At 40.0% G+C, this 26,663-nt stretch overlaps 1 protein-coding gene across 2 annotated transcripts in view; it reads left to right on the plus strand.

Annotated features, from left to right (window-relative positions):
- LOC147328148 (zeta-sarcoglycan-like) overlaps nt 1-26,663 on the plus strand; it is a 393,854-nt gene that overhangs the window by 295,578 nt on the left and 71,613 nt on the right. For both annotated transcript variants that reach the window (XM_086296321.1, XM_086296320.1), the window contains one exon: nt 911-998. In XM_086296321.1, coding sequence (XP_086152447.1) covers nt 911-998 — 88 coding nt within the window. The remainder of the gene's footprint in view (nt 1-910; nt 999-26,663) is intronic.

The following is a 26,663-nucleotide window of genomic DNA, read 5'->3' on the forward strand; positions in this document are numbered from 1 at the left end:
AATGGGTGGGTGAATGAGGGAGATTCAGTCAGAAGAGGATGGAAAGGGCCCCCCCCCCATTTCAACGGATCAACGACTTTCCAATTTTAACACAATACTCATTTGGAATTCAGACCAGAATGCAGCAAGATATTAATTTGGGGAAATCAACAGAGAAATTGGGTCACCTGTGAGCTATTCATTTCAAGCAGCCAAAACAAATAAGCAATTTAAAGGGTAAGAGTGAGAGACGCAGGGCAGAGGAAGAGAATAAAAAAAGAAAATGATGCAAGTGCAGAGATGTAATGAAAGAGGTGGAAACTTGGTTAAGTATATAAGTGGGAAGAGTCAGCAGACTGGGAAGGGCTGGGAGCGACAGCCGAGGTAGCTCTGAGAGAAGGACCCAGAGAGAGAGCGATGTTAGATTGTTTTTGTAAGCCAATAAAAATGGCAGACATCAGGTTTGCATTCATTGCAACACATATCCACTCAATGTAAACCAAAGTTGTCCCAGTCAGACTTTAAAAGAGGAAAGCAGAGGTCAGGGTCACAGCTGTATTTATATCATTTAGGTTGAGAATAATTGGCTTTTCGCAGACATACACACAATTCAACACAAGCAAACACAATCACAGATGGATGCCATTTTGAATGGATTATGTAAATTGAGTGCAAAGGATCCGGTGCTGGCAGAGAGGAGAGGGAGTCAAGAGTGAACTGTGGAGGTTGATACAAGTTATGACAGTACTGGCTGGTTGGTTGAAAGGTGTCCAGTGAAGCAAGAGCCTACAAGGCACAGACAGAAAGTAAAGTAAATAGGTGTAAATGAAAACTATGAAGCTATTTTGGTATTCGTGGTTATGTTTGTGAGAGTCCAATAAATCTACATTTTGATGTTATTTTAGTCATCTCTCTCTCCTCTTCTTTATAGGACAGTCCACTGATCCTCCAGTCAGACAGAAATGTGACTGTCAATGCTCGGAATGAACAGGGACAACTGACTGGTCAGCTAACTGTGGGTAAGACATACACCAAAGACATACAAGATTTTCTCTTTAAACAACCTCCAAACCGGATCATTTCTCTAAGGCATTGTTTGTACTTGAATTCCTAAATACATTCCACTGCTTTCTGTTTTGCAAACCGAATGCTATCTGTTTCCATTGGCGTGTTTCACTGAGGCTGAGAGCCGGGCTCTTTGGGCTTTTGTCTTGACTATATCATCTTTCCAAGCTCTTATTGAATTAGTGAATGTCCTACAGAATACAGAACTCAAAGGACATGTAGTGTCACGGCTGCACAGCAGTCGTGTGGTGAATTGAGTAAAGGATCCAAGATGCAGGCACTGACTGGGGTGCGAGTGAATATTTATTTGCAGATGTGATAAGGGGACAAAAACAGGAGGAGCAGAGCGGGGAGTAAACCAACCTAAACTGGGGAAAACTAAAGAACTCAACTTAAACCAAACACGCACAGGGGGAGGAACAAAATACACAATGAAAGATGGCGGAGAGACGTAGACTAAACACCAGGTTACACAGAATGATGCAGACGGACACGGAGTTAAACAGACGACGCGACAGAGAGCACAGGAAAACACAGGGCTTAAATACACGGGCAGTAATCAGGGAATGGGCCACAGGAGGGAGACACAGCTGGGAGCAATAAGGCTAACGAGACAGGGGAGAGGTAAAACTGAACACACTGACATGAGACATGAACTTTCAGAATAAAACAGGAAACTAACAGACACAGAGAATCAGACAGGACACTGAACATGACAGGCAGACTCATGAGCAGACACAATAACACCATGGACAGACAGAGGGAACACAGAGAAGTGGGAGCAGGCAGGCAAAGAACAGAAACCTAACAAATGGCAAAATCACAATAGAATACACACTCGGAATGAACAAAAGCATAAGGAAACACAAAACACTGAGTCCTCAGACTCAGGACCATGACAGTACCCCCCCCCTCAAGGGCTGGCACCAGACAGCCCAACAGAAACACAAAAACGGACCAAAACCAAAAAAAACCCCCCACGAAGCAAAAAACAGAAAACGACCCGACCAGGGTGGGCGGTGGGGGTCCAGGACGGAGGGACACAGTCCGAAAAGGCCCAGACGGACAAGGTCAGGGGGCCGACCCGGAGGCCAAAACAGTTCAGTTCCGGGGGCCGACCGTGTGAAAGGCAGCGGCAGTGGGGCAGGTCCGGAGGCCGGCCACGCAGTAGGCAGTGGTGTGGAAACAGTTCTGGGGGCCGACCGTGCAGACGGCAACAGCGGCGTGGAAACAGCTCTGGGGGCTGACCGTGCGGACGGCAACAGCGGCGTGGAAACAAGTCCGGAGGCCGGCCACGTGGAAGGTAGTGGCGGCGTTCAGGAGGGCGTTCAGGAGGGCGTCCACGGTGGCGGAGATGCCCAACAAGCGGCCTGGCAGATGACCGACGATGTGGAGGTGGTAGTAGGGGACCTGAAGGCTGCGTGGCCCCTGCAGCCCCAGGCGAAGCGGAGGCTGGACCAGACGAGGCGGAGGCGGAGGCTGGACCAGACGAAGCTGATGAGGACGCTGAAGCAGAAGCTGGACCAGGCGAGGATGAAGCGGAGGCTGGACCAGACGAGGATGAAGCGGAGGCTGGACCAGACGAGGATGAAGCGGAGGCTGGACCAGGCGAGGATGAAGCGGAGGCTGGACCAGACGAGGATGCAGAGGCTGGACCAGACGAGGATGCAGAGGCTGGACCGGATGAAGCCAAAGCAGACGCTGGACCAGGCGACGAGGATGAAGCCAAAGCAGATGCTGAAACCGGACCAGGCGAGGCCGAAGACTCTGAGGCCGCAGCAGGCGAGGGTGATGAGACTGCAGCTGGTGATGAGACTGCAGCTGGTGATGAGACTGCAGCTGATGGCTGGACGGGCTCCTCGGGCCCCCCAGCTGACGAGGCAGAAGGCTGGACGGGCTCCTCGGGCCCCCCAGCAAAAACAGTCTCAGACCCAGTGGGCACTGGAGCCCCTGGCACACACAGAACAGAACCAGCAGGCACACGGGCCTCTGGCAGGGACGCAACAGAACCAGCAGGCACGCGGGCCTCTGGCAGGGACGCAACAGAACCAGCAGGCACTCGGGCCTCTGGCAGGGACGCAACAGAACCAGCAGGCACGCGGGCCTCTGGCAGGGACGCAACAGAACCAGCAGGCACTCGGGCCTCTGGCAGGGACGCAACAGAACCAGCAGGCACTCGGGCCTCTGGCAGGGACGCAACAGAACCAGCAGGCGCGCGGGCCTCTGGCAGGGACGCAACAGAACCAGCAGGCACTCGGGCCTCTGGCAGGGACGCAACAGAACCAGCAGGCACTCGGGCCTCTGGCAGGGACGCAACAGAACCAGCAGGCACTCGGGCCTCTGGCAGGGACGCAACAGAACCAGCAGGCGCGCGGGCCTCTGGCAGGGACGCAACAGAACCAGCAGGCGCGCGGGCCTCTGGCAGGGACGCAACAGAACCAGCAGGCGCACGGGCCTCTGGCAAACACATGGCAGACGGCAGCTGCACAGAGCATTGAGTCTGCTCAGGCAGCGACGGCCGGGTGCCGTCCCCAGCTGGCTTCTTAACCGCCAGGGGTCCCGAGTCTGCTGGGGGCTGAGACCCAGCCTCTGGGGAGGCCCTGGGGCGAGTAACAGTCTCTAAATTAGCCAGTTTCTGAGAAACTAGAGTGGTTTTAATGGGTTTGTCTCTCCGCTTAAAATGGGTGCTAGGAACGGGATTCAAAATGGGTGGCACAGACACAGCCTCCAGTATGGAGGGAACGGGTGATCGGGCTAATGGCATAGATGCAGGCTGGGCTAATGAACTGGCTAAAGGCTGATGTACTGGTTGAAGTGAGACTGGAGTTGGTGGTGGAGTGGATGACACACAGTCAGTTACTGTTATGGATGTTTTGAAAATGCCAACTTGTGAGAGGTCAGTTACCACGAAGGTAGGTAAACGCCGTGTACGGTCTCTACTTTCACTATGAACAGCCCCAGAAAACACAGTCCCAGAAGCACCAGCGTCCTTAAAACTCACCACAGCTGGTCGCACAGGAGTCCCTGAATCCGGCTGTGGGGTGAAGCGCCGGTGGTGCAAATGTTTCCTCCCAACCGTTGACGGCTCCGACAGGCAGGGAAAAACCTCTGGGGGGTCGGGCCGTGAAACCTCCGGTGGGTGACTCTGAGACGGATGCTTTGTGGCGGTCGTAGTCCATTGTTGCTGGGCGCAATCCGCTACTTCCCGAGCTTGCACCGCTTCCCGGGCTTTATGCAGCTCAGCGAGTAAGTCTGTAAATCCCCGGACCTGGTGGAGATAGGGATTTCCGGCCAGGATTGCTTCAACGGCATTTATCCCCACAACCTTCGCTCGTGCATTGGAGGTGTGGGTTACCCAGTCCACCAGGTGTAGAGCCCGTGTGAGGTCGCTCTCCCCGGTCAGGGCCGCTGGATCCATCTTGTGGTCGCGTCGTACTGTCACGGCTGCACAGCAGTCGTGTGGTGAATTGAGTAAAGGATCCAAGATGCAGGCACTGACTGGGGTGCGAGTGAATATTTATTTGCAGAGGTGATAAGGGGACAAAAACAGGAGGAGCAGAGCGGGGAGTAAACCAACCTAAACTGGGGAAAACTAAAGAACTCAACTTAAACCAAACACGCACAGGGGGAGGAACAAAATACACAATGAAAGATGGCGGAGAGACGCAGACTAAACACCAGGTTACACAGAATGATGCAGACGGACACGGCGTTAAACAGACGACGCGACAGAGAGCACAGGAAAACACAGGGCTTAAATACACGGGGAGTAATCAGGGAATGGGCCACAGGAGGGAGACACAGTGGGAGCAATAAGGCTAATGAGACAGGGGAGAGGTAAAACTGAACACACTGACATGAGACATGAACTTTCAGAATAAAACAGGAAACTAACAGACACAGAGAATCAGACAGGACACTGAACATGACAGGCAGACTCATGAGCAGACACAATAACACCATGGACAGACAGAGGGAACACAGAGAAGTGGGAGCAGGCAGGCAAAGAACAGAAACCTAACAAATGGCAAAATCACAACAGAATACACACTCGGAATGAACAAAAGCATAAGGAAACACAAAACACTGAGTCCTCAGACTCAGGACCATGACATGTAGTCTATATAGCATGTTTCAGGGGACTCACTAAAAAGGTCATGAATGAAAAGCTGTGGGAAACTATACCCATAAAGCAATAAGTTAATACATAAAGATAAATATGCTTTTTGAATTTATTTTCTGGTCTGGATGTCATATTTATCTTTCTGTGGTTGACCAGTGTAGGGAGGTCAACATCAATGTAATATCTAAAAAAGAAAAAACAATATTATTAACCCTTTAAGACCTACCATAGAACCAAGGCCGTCAGAGCTTACTTTATATTTTTACATGCTATAGTTCCATTTTAGGGAGCATTTCAAGTTGCTATACATCAATACAACTGTTATAGCCCATATTATAATAATATGTATGCATTAAGTCCACAGTAACGAGATGAATTGCAAAAAAAGTGCAATAAACTACAAAATAATTGAAAATCGTTTTTGGTTTTTTTTACGTATATTTCTACTTGGAGAAATTTAAGAGGTTTATCCCTCAAAACTTTAAATGCAAAAAAATTGCAATAAATAGCTTACAACAGCAGGAAATTTATTTTGAGTGTCTTCATAGTTTTATTTCTGAGATACACCAATTTTTATATACTGCAGGAAAAAATGAAAAACAATCCTATGATGCAAATTTGCAAAGAAAACAGCATGTGCATCAAAATAAACTATTTTAAGTAGTGCAATTGGAGTTCTAAGCATCCCAGCAACTATTCAGAAAAGCATAAAGTCAAACATGACTTATAAAAACACCAGCATTGGCTTTTAAGGCCTACAAGTAAAAAACTACATTTTCCGCGAAAATGACGTCACTTCCAGTTTCGGGCAGGTAATGGCGGACATGCCATCATTTGCGCTGATGTCTGTTTCAATGTGGGAAGTGTTACAAACAGCTGATCGGATCAGCAAAGCGTGTTTCTGGAATATTATGTTTTTGTTCCTGCTAGCGCTTTTTATGCAGTATTTGCAAAGCTATGTGTGGAAGGAAACCGTGACCAAGGACAAGCTGATGGCATAAGATGTAAGTACAACTCCTCCGGTTTCATATGCAAAAAGTAAATTATTGCGCTAGCTTACGTGGTTCCGGTTCTACAGGGATTTAAATATAGTTACGCAAAACTGCTTTAAAGGGTTACATTAAAATAATTTTTTTTAGCTACTTCGTCTCAAATGTTTGTAATGCTGATTCTTTTAAAAGGAAAACTCTGACTCAAGGTCCTGCTACTTGCCATATAAATTCCCCAGTCTTTCATTGTGTGTTGTGTGACTTTTCAATTTAATACTGACCCAATTCCCAGTGTCTTTAACCCCGTGGCATTTTTTATCCACTAAAACCCTGTTCCTTGCCTTTGATTCGGTCTGATTGGTTTAAATGAAATGTTTGATGAGGTCTGGCTGTGCACTGATTCCAAAATATAATCTAATGTAAGATATGATTGCCACCATTTTCATACTTATACAAGATATAGCTGACATCATATTTTGATATGCAACTGTGTTTCTAAAAAAATAAAATAAAATATAGTGTTTTGTGATAACTATGTATGTCCTAATTTTATATGTGATCCACATTGTTGCTAAGATATGGAAATATAAATACATTTTGGATCAGTATGTGGTACCATCCAAATGACTGGAAGGCCAAGTTTGAGCAAAGGCCTTGCCTATTATAGCAGGACTGAACCTTTTACAACAGCATGTCTCTTTGGTAAAAAATAAACCGGCTGCTGCAGTCTAGACCAGTCAGCCACTGAAAATATTTGGCACACAATCAAATTAAAAATAGATCACAAAAGGCCCTGGTCAGCTTTTTTATGTTATTAAAAACACCTGGGTGAGGTGTTCCGGGCATGTCCCACCGGGAGGAGGCCCCGGGGCAGACCCAGGACACGCTGGAGAGATTATATCTCTCGCCTGGCCTGGGAACGCCTTGGTGTTCCCCCGGATAAACTGGAGGAGGTGGCTGGGGAGAGGGAGGTCTGGGCCTCTCTGCTTAGGCTGCTGCTCCCGCGACCCGGCCTCGGATAAAGCGGATGAAGATGGATGGATGGATGTTATTTTATGTTATTATTTATGTTATTACAATTCATTGTTTTCTGTTCTTCTAATATACAATTCCTGCTTTTTTTGAAAAACAAATTATTTTTGTTATATATTATGGTTCTGAAACATGGAAAACACAGTAGGATCTATTTTTAATCATTTTTCATTTTGGTTTTGTTCACAATAGATACTTTGTGGCATTTTAAAACTGGATGTGATGACTGGGGCATAAGTGTAACCAAAGAATAAACCAAAGTATACTGTGTCCTCTCATAGTAGCGACTTTCAAATGTCACAATGTAGCCAAATCCTAAAAGCAACAATTTGATCATCTGTTTTCTGAATGAATGAATCCATTCACAAGATCAGTATTATGTTTTGTTTTCTTTCTTTCTTTCTTTCTTTCTTTCTTTCTTTCTTTTTTTTTATAAGACCAATGATAGTAAAACTAAAACCTAAACCATAATGACAGAATTCCCACGTCACAGATCAATGGGGAAATAACTTTTACTATATCTTCCAAAGGAGCTGTCGGCAAGTCTATATTGGTTCAGTTCTCAGACCTAGAAGACCAGTGTTTTAAAAGCAAGACTTGACTTTGGGTGGTTGGTGGTGATGCCAGAATTCAGGTTGCTGCAGACATGAAACATCATTTGCAGTCTGACAGGTGAAATAAATGGTATTTTGAGGCAGAAACTTTTCATCCAAAGTCTTCCATTTGATGTTAATGCAGCATATAGATATTCATCTCCTGTAGATCGTCCGGGCACTTGCAGTATCGATATACACAGACTTTCCATTTCTGACACTTCAAGGGCTTGAAATTCCTGACAGATCACCTCCTCCTGTGAAAACCCCCCCTAAAGCTCCCTTCCTCACTAAGAAAAGCATTTTAATGCTTATGTGTGTCTGAATAAGTATCCGTGTGCCTGTCTTGCAGTCAGTAGAATCAGCCAGTTTTCAAACTATACAGCTAGAGAACCCACTGCAACCAGCCTAGTCAGGCTGTTTGCAGTGGTCAGGTTTGGTCAGACATGTACTTGTTACCCTCTGTTACACACACTTGTACAGTTAAACTGCAGGTACAGCTTAGATAAGATAAGATAAGATAAGATAAGATAAGATAAGATAGAACTTTATTAATCCCTCGGGTGGGTTCCTCTGGGAAATTCGACTTCCAAAAAGCACAGCAACGACCGAAGTTACAGTTACAGAATTGTTATATATATATATATATATACACACACACACACACATATATAAATACAGAGACAAATATAAATAAAATATACAAAGGGGATAAATAGAATAAATAGGAATAAAAAATAAAAATACAAGTGAATTGCACATTTCAAGTATTGAGTCTATTGCACTGTTGACTATTTACAAAAAGTATTGCACAAGGTATTGTACAGTGAGGTGAAGAGGCACTACAGCTTAGTTGTTCCCCCCTCCTTTGTCCTCCTGTTTCCCCTCCCTCTCCCCTCCAGAGAGGAGTTAAACAGTTTGATGGCGTGTGGGACAAAGGAGTTTTTAAGTCTGTTAGTTCTTGTCTTGGGGAGAAGCAACCTGTCACTGAACAGACTCTTCTGATTGTTTATGGCCGTGTGCAGAGGATGCCTGGCATTGTCCATAATGTCCATCAGTTTCTTTAATGTCCTTTTCTCTGCCACTGTCACCAGAGTGTCCAGCTTCATGCCGACCACAGAGCTAGCCCTCCTGATCAGTTTCTCCAGCCTGGATGAGTCCTTCTTTGCTGTGCTGCTCCCCCAGCACACCACAGCATAGAAAAGTACTGTGGTGAGCACAGGTGTCGAACTCCATGCTTCCATGCTTGATCCAACACAGCTGATTTAAATGGCTAAATGACCTCCTCAACATGTTTTGAATTTCTCCAGAGGCCTGGTAATGAACTATTTATACCATTTGATTCAGGTGTGTTGTCCCAGGGTGAGATCTAAAACCTGCAGGACACCAGCACTCGAGGCCTGAAGTTCCACACCCCTAGCTTAGAGCTTCGAATCCTTAAACACAGGGCACATGCCAGTAGGAGATCTAGCAGTAACCACATAACAAAAAAAACCCCCACAGATATGATCACATTTTGAAGTTCTCACAGACTGACTAATAACATAAGAGGGGAGGGAATGAATCTTCTTGAGGAGCTTCTTCTATCTAGCAGCACAACCGTTTGGTCTCATCCTGCTGCTGCTTCTGTGTTGACTCATCACCAGAATTATCACAAAACACACAAATACAAACATCCATCCTCTCTAACCTCATTTTCTTTTCACTCTCTTCATACAGCTTCTCAGCAGTTCTTAAAGTAAGGCAGTTATTTCCACTCACCAGAAACTTGCCAAATCTGAAGCAGAAAAGTTCCACTTCAGCAACCTCCTTATTAGTATTCATCACTAAAACTCACCAGAGGAACAGCTTGCTTTAGCTTGTACAAGAGGTACAAGATCATCATGGTTAGTGGTATGGAAAGGTAAAATGGCCACAAATGTTTGGAGTAGTGCATTAATATCCAGACACAGGTACACTGACACCTCATTATATACTGGATTGTTAAATCTGCACAGAAGAATAAGAAAAAAACAAGAACTAAGCTCCAAATATTTAAAAATGAATGGATAGCAAGACTGGGATTAAAGTCATATATTAGCTCTAGGTGAAAAAAAAATGTGTTGTGATGTTAAAACAAATATTATTTATTCAGGTAGGGCTCATATTATGTAATTAGTCGTATTTTAAATGAGAAATACCGTACAAAACACACAGCCCTTCTTCTACCTTTAGCTTGCAACCTCCTGAAGCATCATCTTTTGATTGAGAAGATCTGAGTACATTTGTTGGCCTTGGGCTTTTCGTCTCTGTTTTATTGCTCTCTTTCTTTCATCCCTCCATCCCCTCTCATCCGCTGTGTTGCTGTCAGCTCGTTAATGTGAGTGAGAACCTGTCATCTCTGTCTTCTCAATGGCCAACCATAAAGATGATGAGTGAACTTGGAGTTTTGAAGCCATACCCTTTCACCCACCTAGGTGATCATGTTCCAACATTACAGGCTGTGGAGTGGTGTCTAAACAGCATTGTGGAAGCAGTTGTGCAGCATGAAAGACTATTTCCTATTGCATTGTGAGTGGTTGAGTTAAGTTGAGAATGTGTACATTACTTATATAAAATAGCACCTTATAATCAGTACAGAGAAAGTGGTCGTAGTTGGTTGATTGGAAAAAAAGAAGAGCTTATTCTTACATTGTTATACATTGTATCCTTTAATTACCCTGTAGTGGTGGTAGTGTGGGACCCATAGAATTGTAAGGCATGTTAATACACATTAATGGACATCCCACCTCCCAGTCTTATTATTTTTATTGTCTGGGCTTATTACTGCTATTATTATCTTGGCCATTTGCAGTCTGACAGACAGTAAACTAATTTTAATTATTGCCTGCATGAGTGAAGCTCACACAGGCACTTGGGGCAGCTTAGGCTTTCTTTGAGTGGGATGTGCGGGAAGGAGAGGAGGGGTCTGCAGAATGCACCCACGTTATACTAATGTGGTTGTGTTTTTGTATTTCCAATTAGCAAAAATGGCCAGAATTTCTATAAACACAGGGACACAGATGAATAATGAATATGTTAGACCAATGCACTACATTGAATGTAAAGAACACATTCATGTTGGGAATTTGCGAAAAAAAACAATGTAGTGTAATTTGTTAATGCATATTTGTTAATATGCAACTACCTGTTGCATATTCTCCAAGTCGTGTAAGTGGGCATAGTATTGCCCGTGGGAGTTTGATAAGATGTAGTACAGAGGACGTAGGAGCTTCTTTCCTCTGTGTAGTACAGAGGAGTATACTGTAGTATAGAGGACATTTTATGATTCATACAACTTTCAAAATTGTATGAATTTTGAAATGACACACACCAAATGACACACACTTGTTTATGAAGTGTGTGTCATTTGGTACGCAGCCTGCAGAGTGCAGCCAAGTTGCACACTGCAGGCACCTGAACCAAAGGAAACAAGTAAAAGTTATTCTAAACTCATGCAAGCTGGGAAGTGTGTTTTTGTTGAAGTGTACAACAATTAAAATGTACAACTTTCTCTGAAATATTATGCAATGCTCTTAAATGTCTGTGACCTAAATCTTAAACACAAATAAAACACTGCATCTATAATATTGACATCTCCATTAACTGGTCAGCTCAATTATTGTTCACAGCACATTTTCCATTTAATTTACCTGTGCATCTGTCCATTGGGAAAGCTGGCATTCATTACAACTTATGTGGGTGTACATTTAGGTTCTGGCTATTGACTTTTCATTTTCCTACACGTGTTGTGCTGTTTGATGCAAAGGTACTGATAGCGCTCATTACCAATGTGGTTGCATTTGTCTGTAGCTCTCTCTCGCTCTCTGTATTACAGCTAATATTCTTGCTGCTCTTGCTATTGCTAATATTCTTATTCAGTCACAGTTAGTCTTGGGTGAAGAATAATCTGTGATTTAGAAAGAGCACATTAAAAAATGTTCTGCAGGTGAAAAGTTGCTTACATGTCTGTTTTTTTTAATAAAAAACTTTCAATATCAAATTTCTTTCTTTCCACCTCCCTTTACATCCGTTAATTCACACACACATGCCTCTTTCTTTTGCCGTTCTCCTTCCTTTTTCTTGTGTTATTTTTACCTTTCACGTTTTAGACATGCATGGACCTCCATCTCATATTAAACCAATGATTTCCCAACTGACCTTCATCTAAACTCAGACTTGCATTTATCACTTCATTATCTTTACCTTCTTATACTAATTATGTTCCCTTTTATCTTAGCAGAATCACTCTGGCATTTGGCTGAAGTAGCTCAAAAAGCGGCTTATCAAAGCAGTAAAATTAGAGGGCTAAAAGGCAAAGGCCATACAGAATATTAATGATAATTAACAACTTGTAGTAAAATTGGTGGGAATTTTGTTGTAGAAAGTAAGATTATTTTTATGAGTTATTGCACTTAGCTCTGCATTATTGGCCTTACAAATTATATAGCTGTTAAACTTAAAAAAAAAAGCTTTCATTCTTTTCAGTAACATGGTGTTTCCATGGTAGTTAAACAGTTGAATGCCAGCTAAAATTGGTTTCTGATTAGTGTGCGGAATGAGAACTTGCAAAGCCTTGCATAAAATTCAATTGTTCCATTACACACAGTCTAATTATGAATCTACATCTTTTCAAATCCCCCTCTGAGAAACAAATGACGTACATAACAATCATATTAAGCAGGGATCATATTATCGGCTAAAGAGAGATCTTCCTGGCTTGGCTGGATGAGAAATACAAAGATACCAAATAGTCTGTTTCTACATATGACTTTCCCCTCACCCTACCAGCAAAGTTCAGACAGCACGTCTTCCTCATTTTGCTGCAGCTCGAAGATCAAATCAATGGCTATAATGAGGCAATTAAAAATACATAGAGCAGCACATTAACAAACTGTAATACACTTAAGGGACCATCAAGGACTCAATAAAGGCATGGATTTACTGGCATTGTTGTCATTTATCCTTTTGATTGCACTTTAATTGCACAAAGTGTAATTGTCTGCATACAGTTTGGGTTTCAAAATGGCAAATATTGTTTTCGTAACTTGCCCATATGTGTAGGCATGCCCCGAGGAATGGATTTAATGGAGCATATCAAGTCATTCTTCTGCACCACTGAATTGCGGCCTTCATGCTGTTGGTGGTTGGACACAATAATAAAATAACAGCTATGTTGTATTATAAAGATCAGCGTTCTCTCCTTGCTTCCAGCACTGCAGGATTTAATAATATTTTCCAATTTCAATAAAGACATCTTGAATAGCTTATGATTTTTTTATTATAATAAGTTAGTGACAATTTTGGGATTTAATAAAGGCAATTAGTAATCAAAACAATTTAAACTGTTATCCACATATGCAGCAGTCAAGACCCACATAAATATTTGCGCTAAATGAAAAAACTTATAATGCCAGTCAGTTATCTTAGGAGTGGTGATTATTACAAAATAGATTTTATCCATGGCTAAATGACATACTTTGTGGGTTTGTTTACTCGGGTATGGTAGACATTTCAAAAAATAACAGAAAAATAAAAAGATTTCTACAAAACCCAGACTCGCATCTGACTAACTGCCGACGGGCATATAGTCACCACTCTAAGACTCTTTCTGAAAAAGAGAGAGAGAAAAAAATTGTCTCATGTAATAGCGTATAGTGTTGTTTTATTGGGATGCATTATATTATATGGCACACATTTTTTTTATTTTGTCCATGTTGTGTAGCTACAACATTATGGGTACTGGAGAATATTTTCCCTGGTAAACTATGCCTTGAAGAGAACATTATAAAAGCTACAAGATTATTTCATTGTTTATGCAGTGGATGGAGCTATAAACAATACACATTTGTTATTTGTGGGCAATAAAATATCCACAAAAAGCTGCTTGGTGGCATGAACCAGATGAAAAAAGTGTCTCTTTGGGAAATAATTAAAACTTTATATGTGTTATATTTTATAAGCTATAAATATTTCTTCATTCACTTTTTCTTAGCACACCATTTTCCATCTGTATAAAATCATTTCTAAGAGAGCTGGTATTTAGGAACTATGACATTAATATGTGTTTAATAAGTAAATATGCCATCATCTTGCTTAAAATTAATTGTTCTAATTTTAGCTGGTGTGTGAAATATAATATCAATAAAACTTTTAGTTTGCAAAAAAACCCCAAAACAAATCAAGGGCCCACACTTCATTGTAAAATCTTGTCTCTGTTTACATTGGATTAGCCGTCAGTTTGAAATTCTTTACACTAGCTGTGTCAATGTGAATCTGTCTGTGACCACGAGAATCATATATCAACTTCACATTCATGCTATATTTACCTTGATATGTGTTTGATGCCTAAGTCATGAACACATACTTTATAGATTATATTTAAGTTACACATAAGTCTTCAAAAGTAGGCTGTGTGAAGCCATGCACTGCTCAGTGTGATGCTTTTACGGTAAACATATTTTTTAAAGAGAGTAGCACCCAACCAAGACAAGGAAAAGAGTAAAATCATGGAATTTTTTTTTTAAAATACAAGAACTGATTACATCACATTTACCTTAAACATAAATCCTCAGTTGATCTTTTGCTGAATATAAAGTGTAGAGGAATGTATACTCTATATATTTTGTTTACTGAATAATAACTTCTGTTTTCACGCATAGCCTGCCCCAAGCTACTAACATCACTAATTGTGTTAAGCCTGGCAGTAGCTGTTTGGTTGTGTTTGAAGCTTTAAATTATAAAGAAATATGTATAGCTGTGTGGCACAACCTTTGCATGTCTTTTCATCAGCACTTCTACCACTTCATCTTCCCTCCATCCCACAGCCTTGACACCAGAGATCGTGTTGATTAATGTAGATAACAAATGGCACTCATTTGTCTCTCCCTCTGTCGCTTTCTCTCCTCTCTTACTATATTAATGACTATAATCAACTCTAAATAAATAATTTGTGTCCCTCCGTGCATGAATCTTATCCTCCCACCTGTAGCAAATTCAGAAGTTGAATTAAAAACTGCTTTGCAGTGCAGTTCCTCCCATTCTCCCTAGTACCCTCTGTATGTTTTCTTTCCGGATTTATCTGTGTCTGTTTGTTACAAAACATCGAAAAAATACCTCGAAGAGATTTAAGGTGAGCTGTGGCGCACCAGAGGGCCTGTCTTTGTCTTTGGTAGAAACACTTCAAATGATATGGTGACCCTCTTGTTTCCTGCTGTTGCATCATGGTCATGTTGCATGCTGTTTACTTTCAAAGGGCCGAAATAATGCAGCTGCTTTCTATTTCCCCCCCTGCTCTGCCACTTTTATTCTCTCACTCCACAAACACTGTCACATATTACTTTGTATATCTCAAAATTATTGTGGTTGACTTTCAAGTCAAAAGAAACATTTTTATTTTTACTTATTTCTTTATTTTTGTGTATGCTAACCAAAGCCTGCATATGCATTAAAATTTGCAACACTACCCTAATGTGAAAGCAGGTATTAGGAAACGATCATTTTTGCAGTCTAACTTGAGGTAATAAAGGAAAGACACATGGATCGGTTTTACATTGGTTTGCGACAGATTTGTGCTTCTGTACAAAATACCCAGATTCCCATACACACACATTGGGTGGCTGTAGCTCAGGAGGTAGAGCAGGTCACCTACTAATTGGAAGGTTGGTGGTTCAATCGCTGGCTTCTCCAGTCTGCATGCCAAGTATCCTGGGACAAGATACCAACCCCAAGTTGCTCTCCGATGCGTCCATTGGAGTGTGAATGTCGTTAGAAAAGCACTCAGTTTAGAGTCTTGTGAGAATGGGTGTGAATGTGGCATGTTGTACACAGTGCTTTGAGTACTCCGGGAGAGTAGTCCATTTACATTCCTGATTCCTTATGACGTTTCTTACATATAACAAACATCAGATGGGAAGAACAACAGGCCTTCCACAAAAGACAAAATGAATCACATTTCTTTAGGAATGGAGCCCACTAATCACTACTAAACTACTGGCATAATACATATTGAAACACACAAGGACTCCAAAACAAAACCTAATAGTGCTCTAGTCAGTATGTTGCTAGTGACAGAGAACAAGCAAGCAAGGTACATTTTGTCTTCTCACTAGCTGCTATATTGGGTTTCAAGTAATTTGCAGGTAGGCTTATGTTATCTAACATATATGGCCAAAAGTATTCGGCTGTGAGGGACATCCCATTCTTAATCCAAAAGGCTTAATATGCTGTCAGTCCACCCTTTGAATCTGTGACAACTTCAACTCTTGTGGAAGGCCACAAGGTTTAGGAGTGTGTTTATGGGAAGCTTTGACCATTCTTTCAGAAGTGCATTTGTGCAGGCAGACCCGGGGGAGAAGGCCTGTCTCGAAGTTACTGCTCTAATTCATCTTAAAGGTGTTCTGTCAGGTTGAGTTCACACCAGACTTGCTCATCCATGTCTTCATGGACTGTACGTTGTGCACTGGGGGCAGTCATGTTGGAACAGGAAGGGGCTATCCTGACTGTGGAATATTTAGTATCAAGGAAATTTCACAACTGTATTTGTTGCACAGGTAGCATCCTATCACGGCACTATGTTGGAATCCAATGAGACCCCAAGAGTGACCCATTATTTCACAAATGCAAGCAGACTGCATGCCTAGGTGGTTAATCTTATACACCTGTAACTTGAACACTAACTTGGGAATAAATACTTTTAGCAATATAGTGTATGTCTTCTCAGACTAGCCGAAATTCAGCACTGGTGTCTAGAGAAATCCAAACCTAGCCAATCAGTGTGCTTAAATTTTATACTAAAAGGTGAATTATTTTATCACCCCGAGCCTCAGATAAACTAAAAAGAGATTACATTAACCACATAACAATAGCAAACAAGAATCCTACTTCTACAAGACCCAACCCGCAGTCATTGAAACTCTAGATTGAGCTGTTGGACAGCATGTTGATTACAGGAGCAATTTATGAGCTCCACAAAAACTCAAAACCAAAGGTCTAAAGTAAATACTATATTATAATATTGAATGAAAGCTACTGTCTCCTATAAAACATGATAAAGTTGTTGGCTTGCCCAATTCATCGTAACTTGCAAGCAAAAACCCATTTTTTATAACATTTTCATAACCTTGGTTTTCTGAAAGGTTGGAGGCTTTGTGAGGATCCTTGAACATGAGAATTTCACTTTTTCCTGTCATTCTTCTTCAAGAGCATGCAACATATAATATACTACATTTTGTGTGTGTGTGTGTGTGTGAGTGTGTGTGTGTGTGTGTGTGTGTGTTTATTGTTTAATGTGTGGACATACTGCAAATTAATTTCCCATTGGGGACAATAAAGACCATTGGAACTATTTGACCACTGAAACTATTCAGCCTATTGATATCTATATTCTTTGAAGCATTGGATAAGCAGTAGAAGATGGATGGAAGATTCAGGATCAATTTTGTAATTCAGAACATACACAAAATTTATGTTACTTATATTATATAAAATAAACAAGAATGAATATCTGATAACAACTTAAATTGAGGTTATTTGTTGGGACTAGTACAACAGCAGAGACTGGCTTTAGAGTTGTGATGCAGATTTTTTTTTTAAATCATCAATTATTATTATTAGTAAGATTATTTTGTCATCTTCATACATCGGATATATATTCTGTATAAAATATGTCATAATATTTAATATGAAAAAATGATTAATGTAATAAAATGACTATGTAGACAATGATTCATTAATGACCAATATTGAATTAAGTTAAAAACAAAACCACTAAAAAGTAAACATACTGTAAAGTGTGTGAATAATAGTGCTTAAACATTATGACTCATATACTTCACATGGACATGGGCACGTGTTCAGGTAGAATTTCTTACATCTAAAAAGATTTAATGCATATTTAATCTTGTCATGTATTTTTGATAGGCGTGTGATGCAATCTTGAAGCATGCCATGGAACGCTTCTTCTGCATTCAGCATGAAGAGCTGCTTTCAAAACATAGTGCTGCTGTGCCTGGTATCAGTGTTTTTTTTTTTTTCATCAAGAACAGCCTACAGAGCACTTTCACATACACATTCAGTTTTCTCAAGATTCTCCTCACCACACTCCTGACAATAACTGAATCCAAGAGGTACTTTTCTGCTTTTGAAAAGGATCAAGACTTTCCTGAGAAACACCATGACACAGGATCGTCTTAATGCTCTGGCTGTGCTCCCCATGGAGTAGAAACTCGTCAGAGACATCCCTGACTTTAATAAGAAGGTCATCTAAAGCTTTGCCACTGAAAAGGCAAGAAGAGCAAAGTTTCTGTACTGGCAGTCGAAAGAAAAAATGTTTTCTGTATGTTTTATCCCCAGATTGTTTTTTATGCATAGTTGTCACCAATTTAATGAAAATAACATATTTAAATTATGAAACTAAAAGAAAAACTCCTGATAGCTTCTATGTTCATTCATATTTGCTCTATGGATAGTTAATATTTAAAAACAAAAAACAGTCATTAGCAAGCATGAAAGATCAGTTAATATTTTTAAATTTCTTATTAATCAAATATTTATTCATTTATTTATATATTATTTTCTATACTTTAATTAGATTAGAAGCATTTTTTAAATATTTCAAAGAAAATATGTAGTGTGTGTCTCTGAAATATTTACTTCTTGCAATAAATCATATTGTGAAATTTGTTGAAATGACTGCTTGCCAACATTACTAGTGGCCATATTGTAGCCATCATGCGTAGCTAAATTATAGCCCTTAAGCAGTAAGTATTTGGCTACTTTGTCACAGCCAAGTCAATTTTCTTTCTGTTTTACTGATACTCAAGTATACGTGACATGCAGCGCGTAACACATGGGTAATAATAATAATCCACAACATTGTCATGTGTGTCTTAGGACTTTTTTGGCAAATCCTAGCTCATATGTCCAAGCATAACTTCACTTAACAATTGCAGTTGTCACTCATAGCAGCAAAACTGTCAGATAAAAGTAAGGTCAACTTTCATTCTGTATATTATGGGAATACAAAGTAGCTGTATACTAGCATTTTGAAGTGTCATTCACTGAAAGAGAAAATGTTGATAAAGCCTGTTCAATGTGATTCACAGCTGAAGAGCAGTAAAATTGAAGCTGATTGGACTTAAATGACAAAAAATGGCAACAAAGACACTATGAAGGTGCTAGATTATGGTTCATCAAGTGATCGCTTGTGTATAAAATGGGTCCCAGAGAGAAGCATAACAAGTACCAGCATTTATAAATGACTTTAATCCAACAAGTACTTTAGTAGTGCAAGATGTTTTTCAGTAACTCAGTAAGATGCAGTAATATTGAAGATATTCTTTTCAAGAGCTTTTATTTGTTATTGCTATCATTAAAAAGTTAAAGCCTATGTTTTTAGTTAACAGATGGCAAGAAGTGATGAATAGAAACATATTTTCTTGGTGGGAGCAATGTAGTTTCACCTGCAAGCATGGAGCTAAATGCACCCTTCTCACATCGCGTTCGAAAACGAAGAAACATTTAGCTCAAGATTTGACTAAATATTTTAAGACATGGATTGTGTGTTGCTTAATGCAAAATGCAAAATTACCCCATAGGAGCAGTTCCCTTCGCAATACTCACAAAAGGACCCACTGGGCTTTTGAATATTCATTAAATTTGACATTCCAGACAGGAGGGGAGCTGACAGGCATATCAGCCTGACTCACTCAACAGAATGCTCATCTTAATCCACTGATAAGTTGTACCATGTCTGAATAACTAATTAGAACAGTTAATGAGTGAAATTCTGTCAAACTTATTTGCCTGACATACAGTGTAGCCGGAAACTATTCACAAAGCTTCACTTGTTCCACATTTTGTCATGTTACAGCCTGATTCCAAAATGGATGAAATTCATTTTTCTCCTCAAAATTCTGCACACAATACCCCATAATAAAAAAGTGCTTAAGGTTCTTGAATATGTATAAAAAATGTTTATATTTTTAATACATTAAAAGATTAATAAGTATTCGTAGTCAGTTTTTGCTCTTTGAAGCACCTTTGGCAGGAATTATAGCTTAAAGTCTTTTTGAGTCTGATGCTACAATATTTGCATAGCTGTTTTTCCCATTCTTCATTGCAGAACATATCAAGCTCCATCAGGTTGGATAGGGGATGCTGATACACAGTCATTTTCAGATGTTTCCAGAGTTGTTCGATCAGGTTTAAGTCTGGGCTTCTGCTGGGCCACTCAAGGGCATTCACAGAGTCTTCTCAAAGAAACTCTTTTGTTATCTTTGCTCTGTGCTTAGCATCATTGTCCTGTTGGAAGGCGAACCTTCACCCCAATCTGAGGACCAGAGTACTCGGGAACAGGCTATCGTCAGTGTTCTCTCTGTATATTGCTGCATTCATCTTTCCCTCGACCCTGACTAGTCTCCTAGTTCCTGCTATTGAAAAGCATCCTCACAGCATGATGCTGCCACCACCATTCTGCACACTAGGAAATTATAATGGCCAGGTGACGAGCTGTGCCTGGTTTCATCCAGACATAACACTTGGCATTCAGGCCAAAGAGTCCTGTCTTTAATCAGATCAGAGAATTTTATTCATGGTTTGAGAGTTTTTCAGGTGTCGAATTCTAGGTGGGCTCTCATATGCCTTTACTGAGGACTGGGTTCTGTCTGGCCACTGATTGATGAGGCCTGATTGCTGGAGTGCTGCAGAAATGGTTCTCCTCTCTCCACAGAGCAAGCACTGGAGGTCTGTCAGAGGAACCAATAACCATTGGGTACTTGGTCACTTCTCTGACTATGGGACCCCAGTTCTAGGATGAGTCCTAGTGGCTCCAAACTTTTTCCATTTACTGACCACTAGGTCTTTCTGACCTTGAATGCTGTAGACATTTTTCTGGATCCTTCTCACAATATGTGCCTCACTACGGTCCTATATCAGAGTTCTACAGACAATTCCTCGCACTTCATGACTTGATTTGCGCTCTGACATGCCCATAGTTGACAAGTCAACTATGTGACCTTGTGACCAAATCATGTCGAATCACATTAAATTAATTTTCCTCAGGTGGACTCCAATGAAGTTGTGGAAGCATCTGACAGAAGATCAGTGGAAATAGCATGCATTTGAGCTCAGTTTTGAGTGTCATGGCAACAGCTACTCATCTACGTGTTATGCTTTTGTTTTTCAATTTTAATAATTTTGCAAGAATTTCAAGCAAACCTTTTTCACTTTGTTAGGTTGTAACATGACAAAATGTGATAAAGGAAAACACTGAATGCTTTTCATATACATTTCTATTCACTGCTATAGATAGAAGAATAATTTGACATGTTCTTTGGTGTCTACAACTAAACTTTTGTGTCACATGTAATAGATATAGCGGTGGTTTTTATTTTTATTTTTTGTTTTTCTGTTTTTTTCCTTGTCTGTTTGTGTCACTCTATTATTTGGATGCCTGTTAATAAATTATTAGATATGCACATAGACATTTAATGGTTGAATTTCAATTAAATAAAGGAGGTGTGTGGGAGGTAAAACAATAATGCCCTTGTCTTGTACCTTATGTTACTAGACAAATCTTTCTGGGCCAAGTAGCGTGGCCTCAGTTTTAGTAGATCTTCCCGCTAATGCCTGAAAATGCCTGAAATTCCTCTAACCTTTTAGTCTAACCTGTGTAGCTGTAGAACAGGACCTGCCTGAAGCTCCTAGGCTGTACTCTGATTCGTAAAAGGTGAAAAGTGATATAGCCATTAGCTAGAACCAGCCAGGCATTGAAAGTGAGCAGAGAAATATCAAAACCAAAGCCCACATTTAAGCAGTAAAAAGACATTTGAGTATGAGTTATATAACTTTGTCTCATATAACCTTATTTTTACTCACAGAATCTTGACCTTAGGAAAACTGTAGAGATTTAACCATTGTCACCTTTCTCTATAAAGCCATAAGACAAAAACAATCTAAGTTTAGATGGATTTCTTGGCTGAAAATGTCATTGGTATTTACATAGGCACAAAGTCAAATCAGTATGGCCTGGACTGTAGGAAGAAAGCTGCTTATCTGACTCAAGTCATTCTACATTGTGAATAATATCAGTGAAGGACAAAGTAAAGAAAGATGTGGAGGAAGGATGGCATGATGAAAAAGTGCATTAAAAGAGATTTTAATTAAACATTCATCTTGACCTGCTTGGGAAAATTAACCATGCATGCAGTGTTTGCTTGGCTATGCCATACTCTTCTTTGTACCTATGCCTCGGGCCTTTTACAGTTTCTTCTTGCACCATATCACTTCATTGCTAGAAGCTCTAATTTAAAGGCTTGAATTAAAAATCCAGGAGAGCAAATCCATATAACTTTATTATGGCCTCAATGCTATTATGTGCAGTAGTAAAAAAGTTACACAGGTACCTCTTTAATGTGCCCCATTCATTAATAGCTGAATACAAATTGGGAATTCAAAATTTTACTACGTGGAACATTTATTAAAGTTTTTTTTTTTTAAACACAAACCGGGACTTCAAAGACAGACACTGAACTGACAGTTATAGTGAAAAAAAAATGGAAATATCTATGTGACAATAAGAATGAGCTATAGTGCAGCGGAGTCATATTCCTGGTAGGTAGTGGGGATTTGAATCAAATGACATTTGCATGCTCAAAATCTCCCATAGGTGTTCAGTTGGGTTAAGAGATGTTGACTGCAAAGGTCATAGCATATGATTCACATCAGTTTCAGACTTAAACCATCTAGTAGCCACTGCCGCCTTAAGGTTTTGTTTTTTTCATGTCTGTGGGAGTAGGTTGACCAAAATCATAATAACATAAATAATAGAATAACAGAACTATCTTAATTATCCCCTTGCTCGGTACAATGTTTTTGAATCACCTTTTTGGCTGCTAAATACCAATATTCTCTATTTTCTCTTCATTTTTTAATTCTTGTTATTATTTGTTATTTCTTCTTTGATGCTGTATACGTAACACACAGCAGTCTGTGGCGTAATCATTCACCATGCTTCTTAACATTAATGTCTTTTCACAAGTCAGATATGACTCAGGAGCACACTCATCACACACGCGCTGCTGCTTTTTTCCCCATTATTTCATCTGTAGCACCTCTTTTCATCAGTGAGGTATTCTTAAAGCATTATTATTGCTGAAGGATCCTGCTGAGGGAGGCACTTGTGACAACAGAGGAGATTCTGTCAGGAAGTGATTATTTAAATCAGTGCATCAATTAATATGTCTGCCTAACGAGGAGTCGTGCTGTTATTGGTGACAGCAGAATTACTTTAGTGTTATCAGTGGGAGAGACATTTGCAGGAGCAAATTAATTGTTCAAATGCACTTCATTTACACAGATTTAACATTTTCTAACTGGGGATCACTAACAAGATGAACAAATATCAGCTAGTTATAAAAGTACTCCCTAGGTTGTTTGTAACTAAATATTTCTTCACTTGATAATTTTGTTTGTTACCCAAAGGCTTAGAAACATGTTTGAAAAAACAAGCACAACATGAAAGGAACCTAAAATAACACCATTGGGTTATACCCTAGCAGGTTAATGCAAAAAGCTCATGTCATTTCAAAGTGTTTAGAAATTATTAGAAATGAAGGAGATGCATACTGTGCTTTTTTATGCTTTTTATGTTAGTCCTAACAGCCACTAACAATGCATTTTAAAAGAGACTACTTTTCTTTCATTTCACAGTCTAGTGTTATCGACTATCACATCTATTAAAGCCATAATCACTACATTTTGCAGCAGAAAAAAGTTACCCTGAACACACAATACATCTGCCATATTATTTAGCTACACTGTTAAAAAAAATCCTAAAACAACGGTAATATTCCGGCAGCTGGGGCGCCAAAATACGACCGTGAAATAACAGAAAATAACTGTCCCATAAAAATACGGTTATTTCCAGTAATGAAAATACAATTAGTTGCGCTAATTTGACAGGGGATCTCGCCTTTTTCAAGTGCTGCTAAACATTAAATCAGGAACATGTTAATGTGATTAAACAATGAAACCATCTATAAATAGGAAAAAAAACCATCTTAATAAACGGTAATATTCCGGCAGCTGGGGCGCCAAAAAAAAGACCGTAAAATAACAGAAAATAACTGTCCCATAAAAATATGGTTATTTTCAGTAATGAAAATAGAGTTTGTTGCGCTAATTTGACATGGGATTCTGCCTTTTCCAAGTGCTTTTAGACATTAAATTAGGAACATTTTTACGCGATCAAACAATGAAATTACCTATAAACAAGGTCACTGAATGTGGAAATATGAATCATAATACGTAAATGTACAGAAATACACCGTTAACAGTTGGTTTAAATAATAATTGATTGCATGCCCTGGGACAGACTGACAGAGGCGAGGGAGCCATATCGCACCATCGGCCCCTTTGGCTATCACTAGTAGGCGGTAGGTGAAGAGTCTTGACCACAGACACAACGACGGAGAGTGTCCGAGCCGGGGCGCGAACCGGCAATCTTCTGATCACAAGGCGAACTGCCAACTCTTGAGCCACGAACGGCCGAAGTAGCAATGATAATAATACTTATGTGATGTAACACAAGCTTATAGGGCTCATGTTATATACTTTTCCATAGCATTACATTTGAATTCAACAGTTCAAACTTTCAAATAACGGACAGATATTTGTGAAATCATGATACATTTGTGAATGTATTTTAACAATCTAAATATGCATATGTACAGACAGATACATTTAATAATCATGACAATTATGTTTTATTACATTACAGTGATTTAACGTTAATTTACATTCAAAATGTGAAGTCAAAGTCTATTTACATAACTTTAATGATATTCTAGAAGAACAGAACATCACTGTAAAATGCACAGTAAAATACCTTCATATTAGGGGTTTTTTCCTACGGTCGCAGCGTTACCCGCGACCTTGTTGTTAGTTCACATTCATTGGCCGATGCTTAGCGTCATGTTATTTATATTAATTGCAATTCCTACCTCTACATTTCTTTTTCAAAATACATAATTAGCACAGCGTGTCCGTGCAATGTTTTACACTGTGGCATGCAGAGAAATCTTAACATAGAAGCTCACAGAGAGAGATTGAGCTTGTTATTTAACCCCAAGCTGGTAGGGGGAGCTCCTTAATAAAACACTTGCCAGTGCAACAATATGCCTCAAGGTTCAACAACAGCACAACAGAAGTCACTCATGGTACAGCACTCTCTCTACAAAACAACAACTGTCAGTGACGCTGCACCACGGCGTAAACACAACATTCAAGATAACAGTTAAACGTAAGTATTACATTTACAGTGATGTTATGTTATTTTACATTTGACGTGTCAGATCACAGTCCACTTATGTAAATGTAATGATATTCTAGAAAAACAGTACACATCTGTAAAATACACAGTAAAATAATTTTACATTACTATTTTTTGGAACAGTGTACACCACATCACTTTTCATTTGCATAAAATACATCAACTCAGGAGAGGTGTTTCTGCAAGCTATACCTGCCAATCTCTGTCAGTCCTCTAAGCGATCATTTGAATTTAATAACCTCTGGTTACTTTGTCTCATCATGTTGTTGCCTCAGAGCTTTAAGTTGACTATACATATTTTTTTCCATTTCCTATTAGTTTTGAAGTGAGCATTAATGTCATTGGGTGCATTTATTGTTTCACTTAAACACAACTCTTCCGGCAAACTCTGCAATCCTGTCATCTCAACACTGTCCGAAAATGTTTCGTACTTTGATGCAGTCATATATATACAGCAGTTTATCACAACCACAGTTTTCATGCAAAGTCCAATTTCCTGAATTTCCTCTTCCATGCAAACTGCCTTTTTGAGATCTTGAATGAAACTGTAACACTGGCTATTTGTCAATTGCTGTTTTCACCTGTAAATAGACTTTATGTAACTTCAATTATAGCTCGATATTGTCTTTGCTGGTGCCACTGCACTACTAAAGTCTGTCAGGAGCATCAGCAGGTTCCTTTTATTTCCTTTTCACTAAGTTTGGCCACTAAACTTTTCCATCTCCTGCAATTTTAGAATCCTTTATTCACCCCTATACTGAGAAGACAAGAAGAGCAATTTCTGTGAATAAAACACAAATCTCTGGAAATATGCTGACCTGCGCCCATACTGGAAATCTGCACTACAAGATGTATTATAGAGCAAGAGCTGAAGAGCCAAAGAGAACTAGCTAGATGCCTGAGACAGCAACTAGCACAGCACATCTCCAATTTAAACTTCATTTTCTATTCATCTTTCCGTCTCAAACATAAACCCTCCTTTTTCTTCCTTTGATTCCTCTCTCAGCATACGTCTCCCACCTCTAACTGCCAACTTCCCTTCTATCTGCTACGTCTTTGCATATATTTGTAACACACTCATACACACCTCACTTTAGCGTGAGCTTTTGACAACACAAATCTCAATTGCTTTTTCACACAGTCACTGGAGGAGTGAGAGGGTTTAAGGAGATAGAGCTGGACAGGATAAAGGCAGTCAGAATGAGACGAGAAATAGAGCTTAATCCCAGATTGATAGGTGCTAATAACGTTTGATTATGACTGACAAGGCACTCTGACTTTCTAATTGACACAAAATAGCCGGGCAGCCTAGAGAGTGAAGAAAAGGGATAGAATGAAATGGAGAGAGACCTCTTTATAGATTCAGCAAGGATGGAAAGCCATCCAATCACAGGCCAAATCACAAAATCACCTGAATAATTACCTAGTAATTAATTGTCAACGTTTTACATTTCTATTAAAAAGCCACTACTTAATCAACTTTTTAAGTAGCTTTTATTTATTTATTTATGCTGTTGTTTCCTCATTATTAG

The sequence above is a fragment of the Aulonocara sp. 'chitande type north' Nkhata Bay genome, linkage group LG6 (assembly GCF_057382095.1).
Source record: "Aulonocara sp. 'chitande type north' Nkhata Bay isolate Kocher_YH1m ecotype deep benthic linkage group LG6, A_spYH_male_GT1.1, whole genome shotgun sequence".
Lineage (NCBI taxonomy): Eukaryota > Metazoa > Chordata > Actinopteri > Cichliformes > Cichlidae > Aulonocara > Aulonocara sp. 'chitande type north' Nkhata Bay.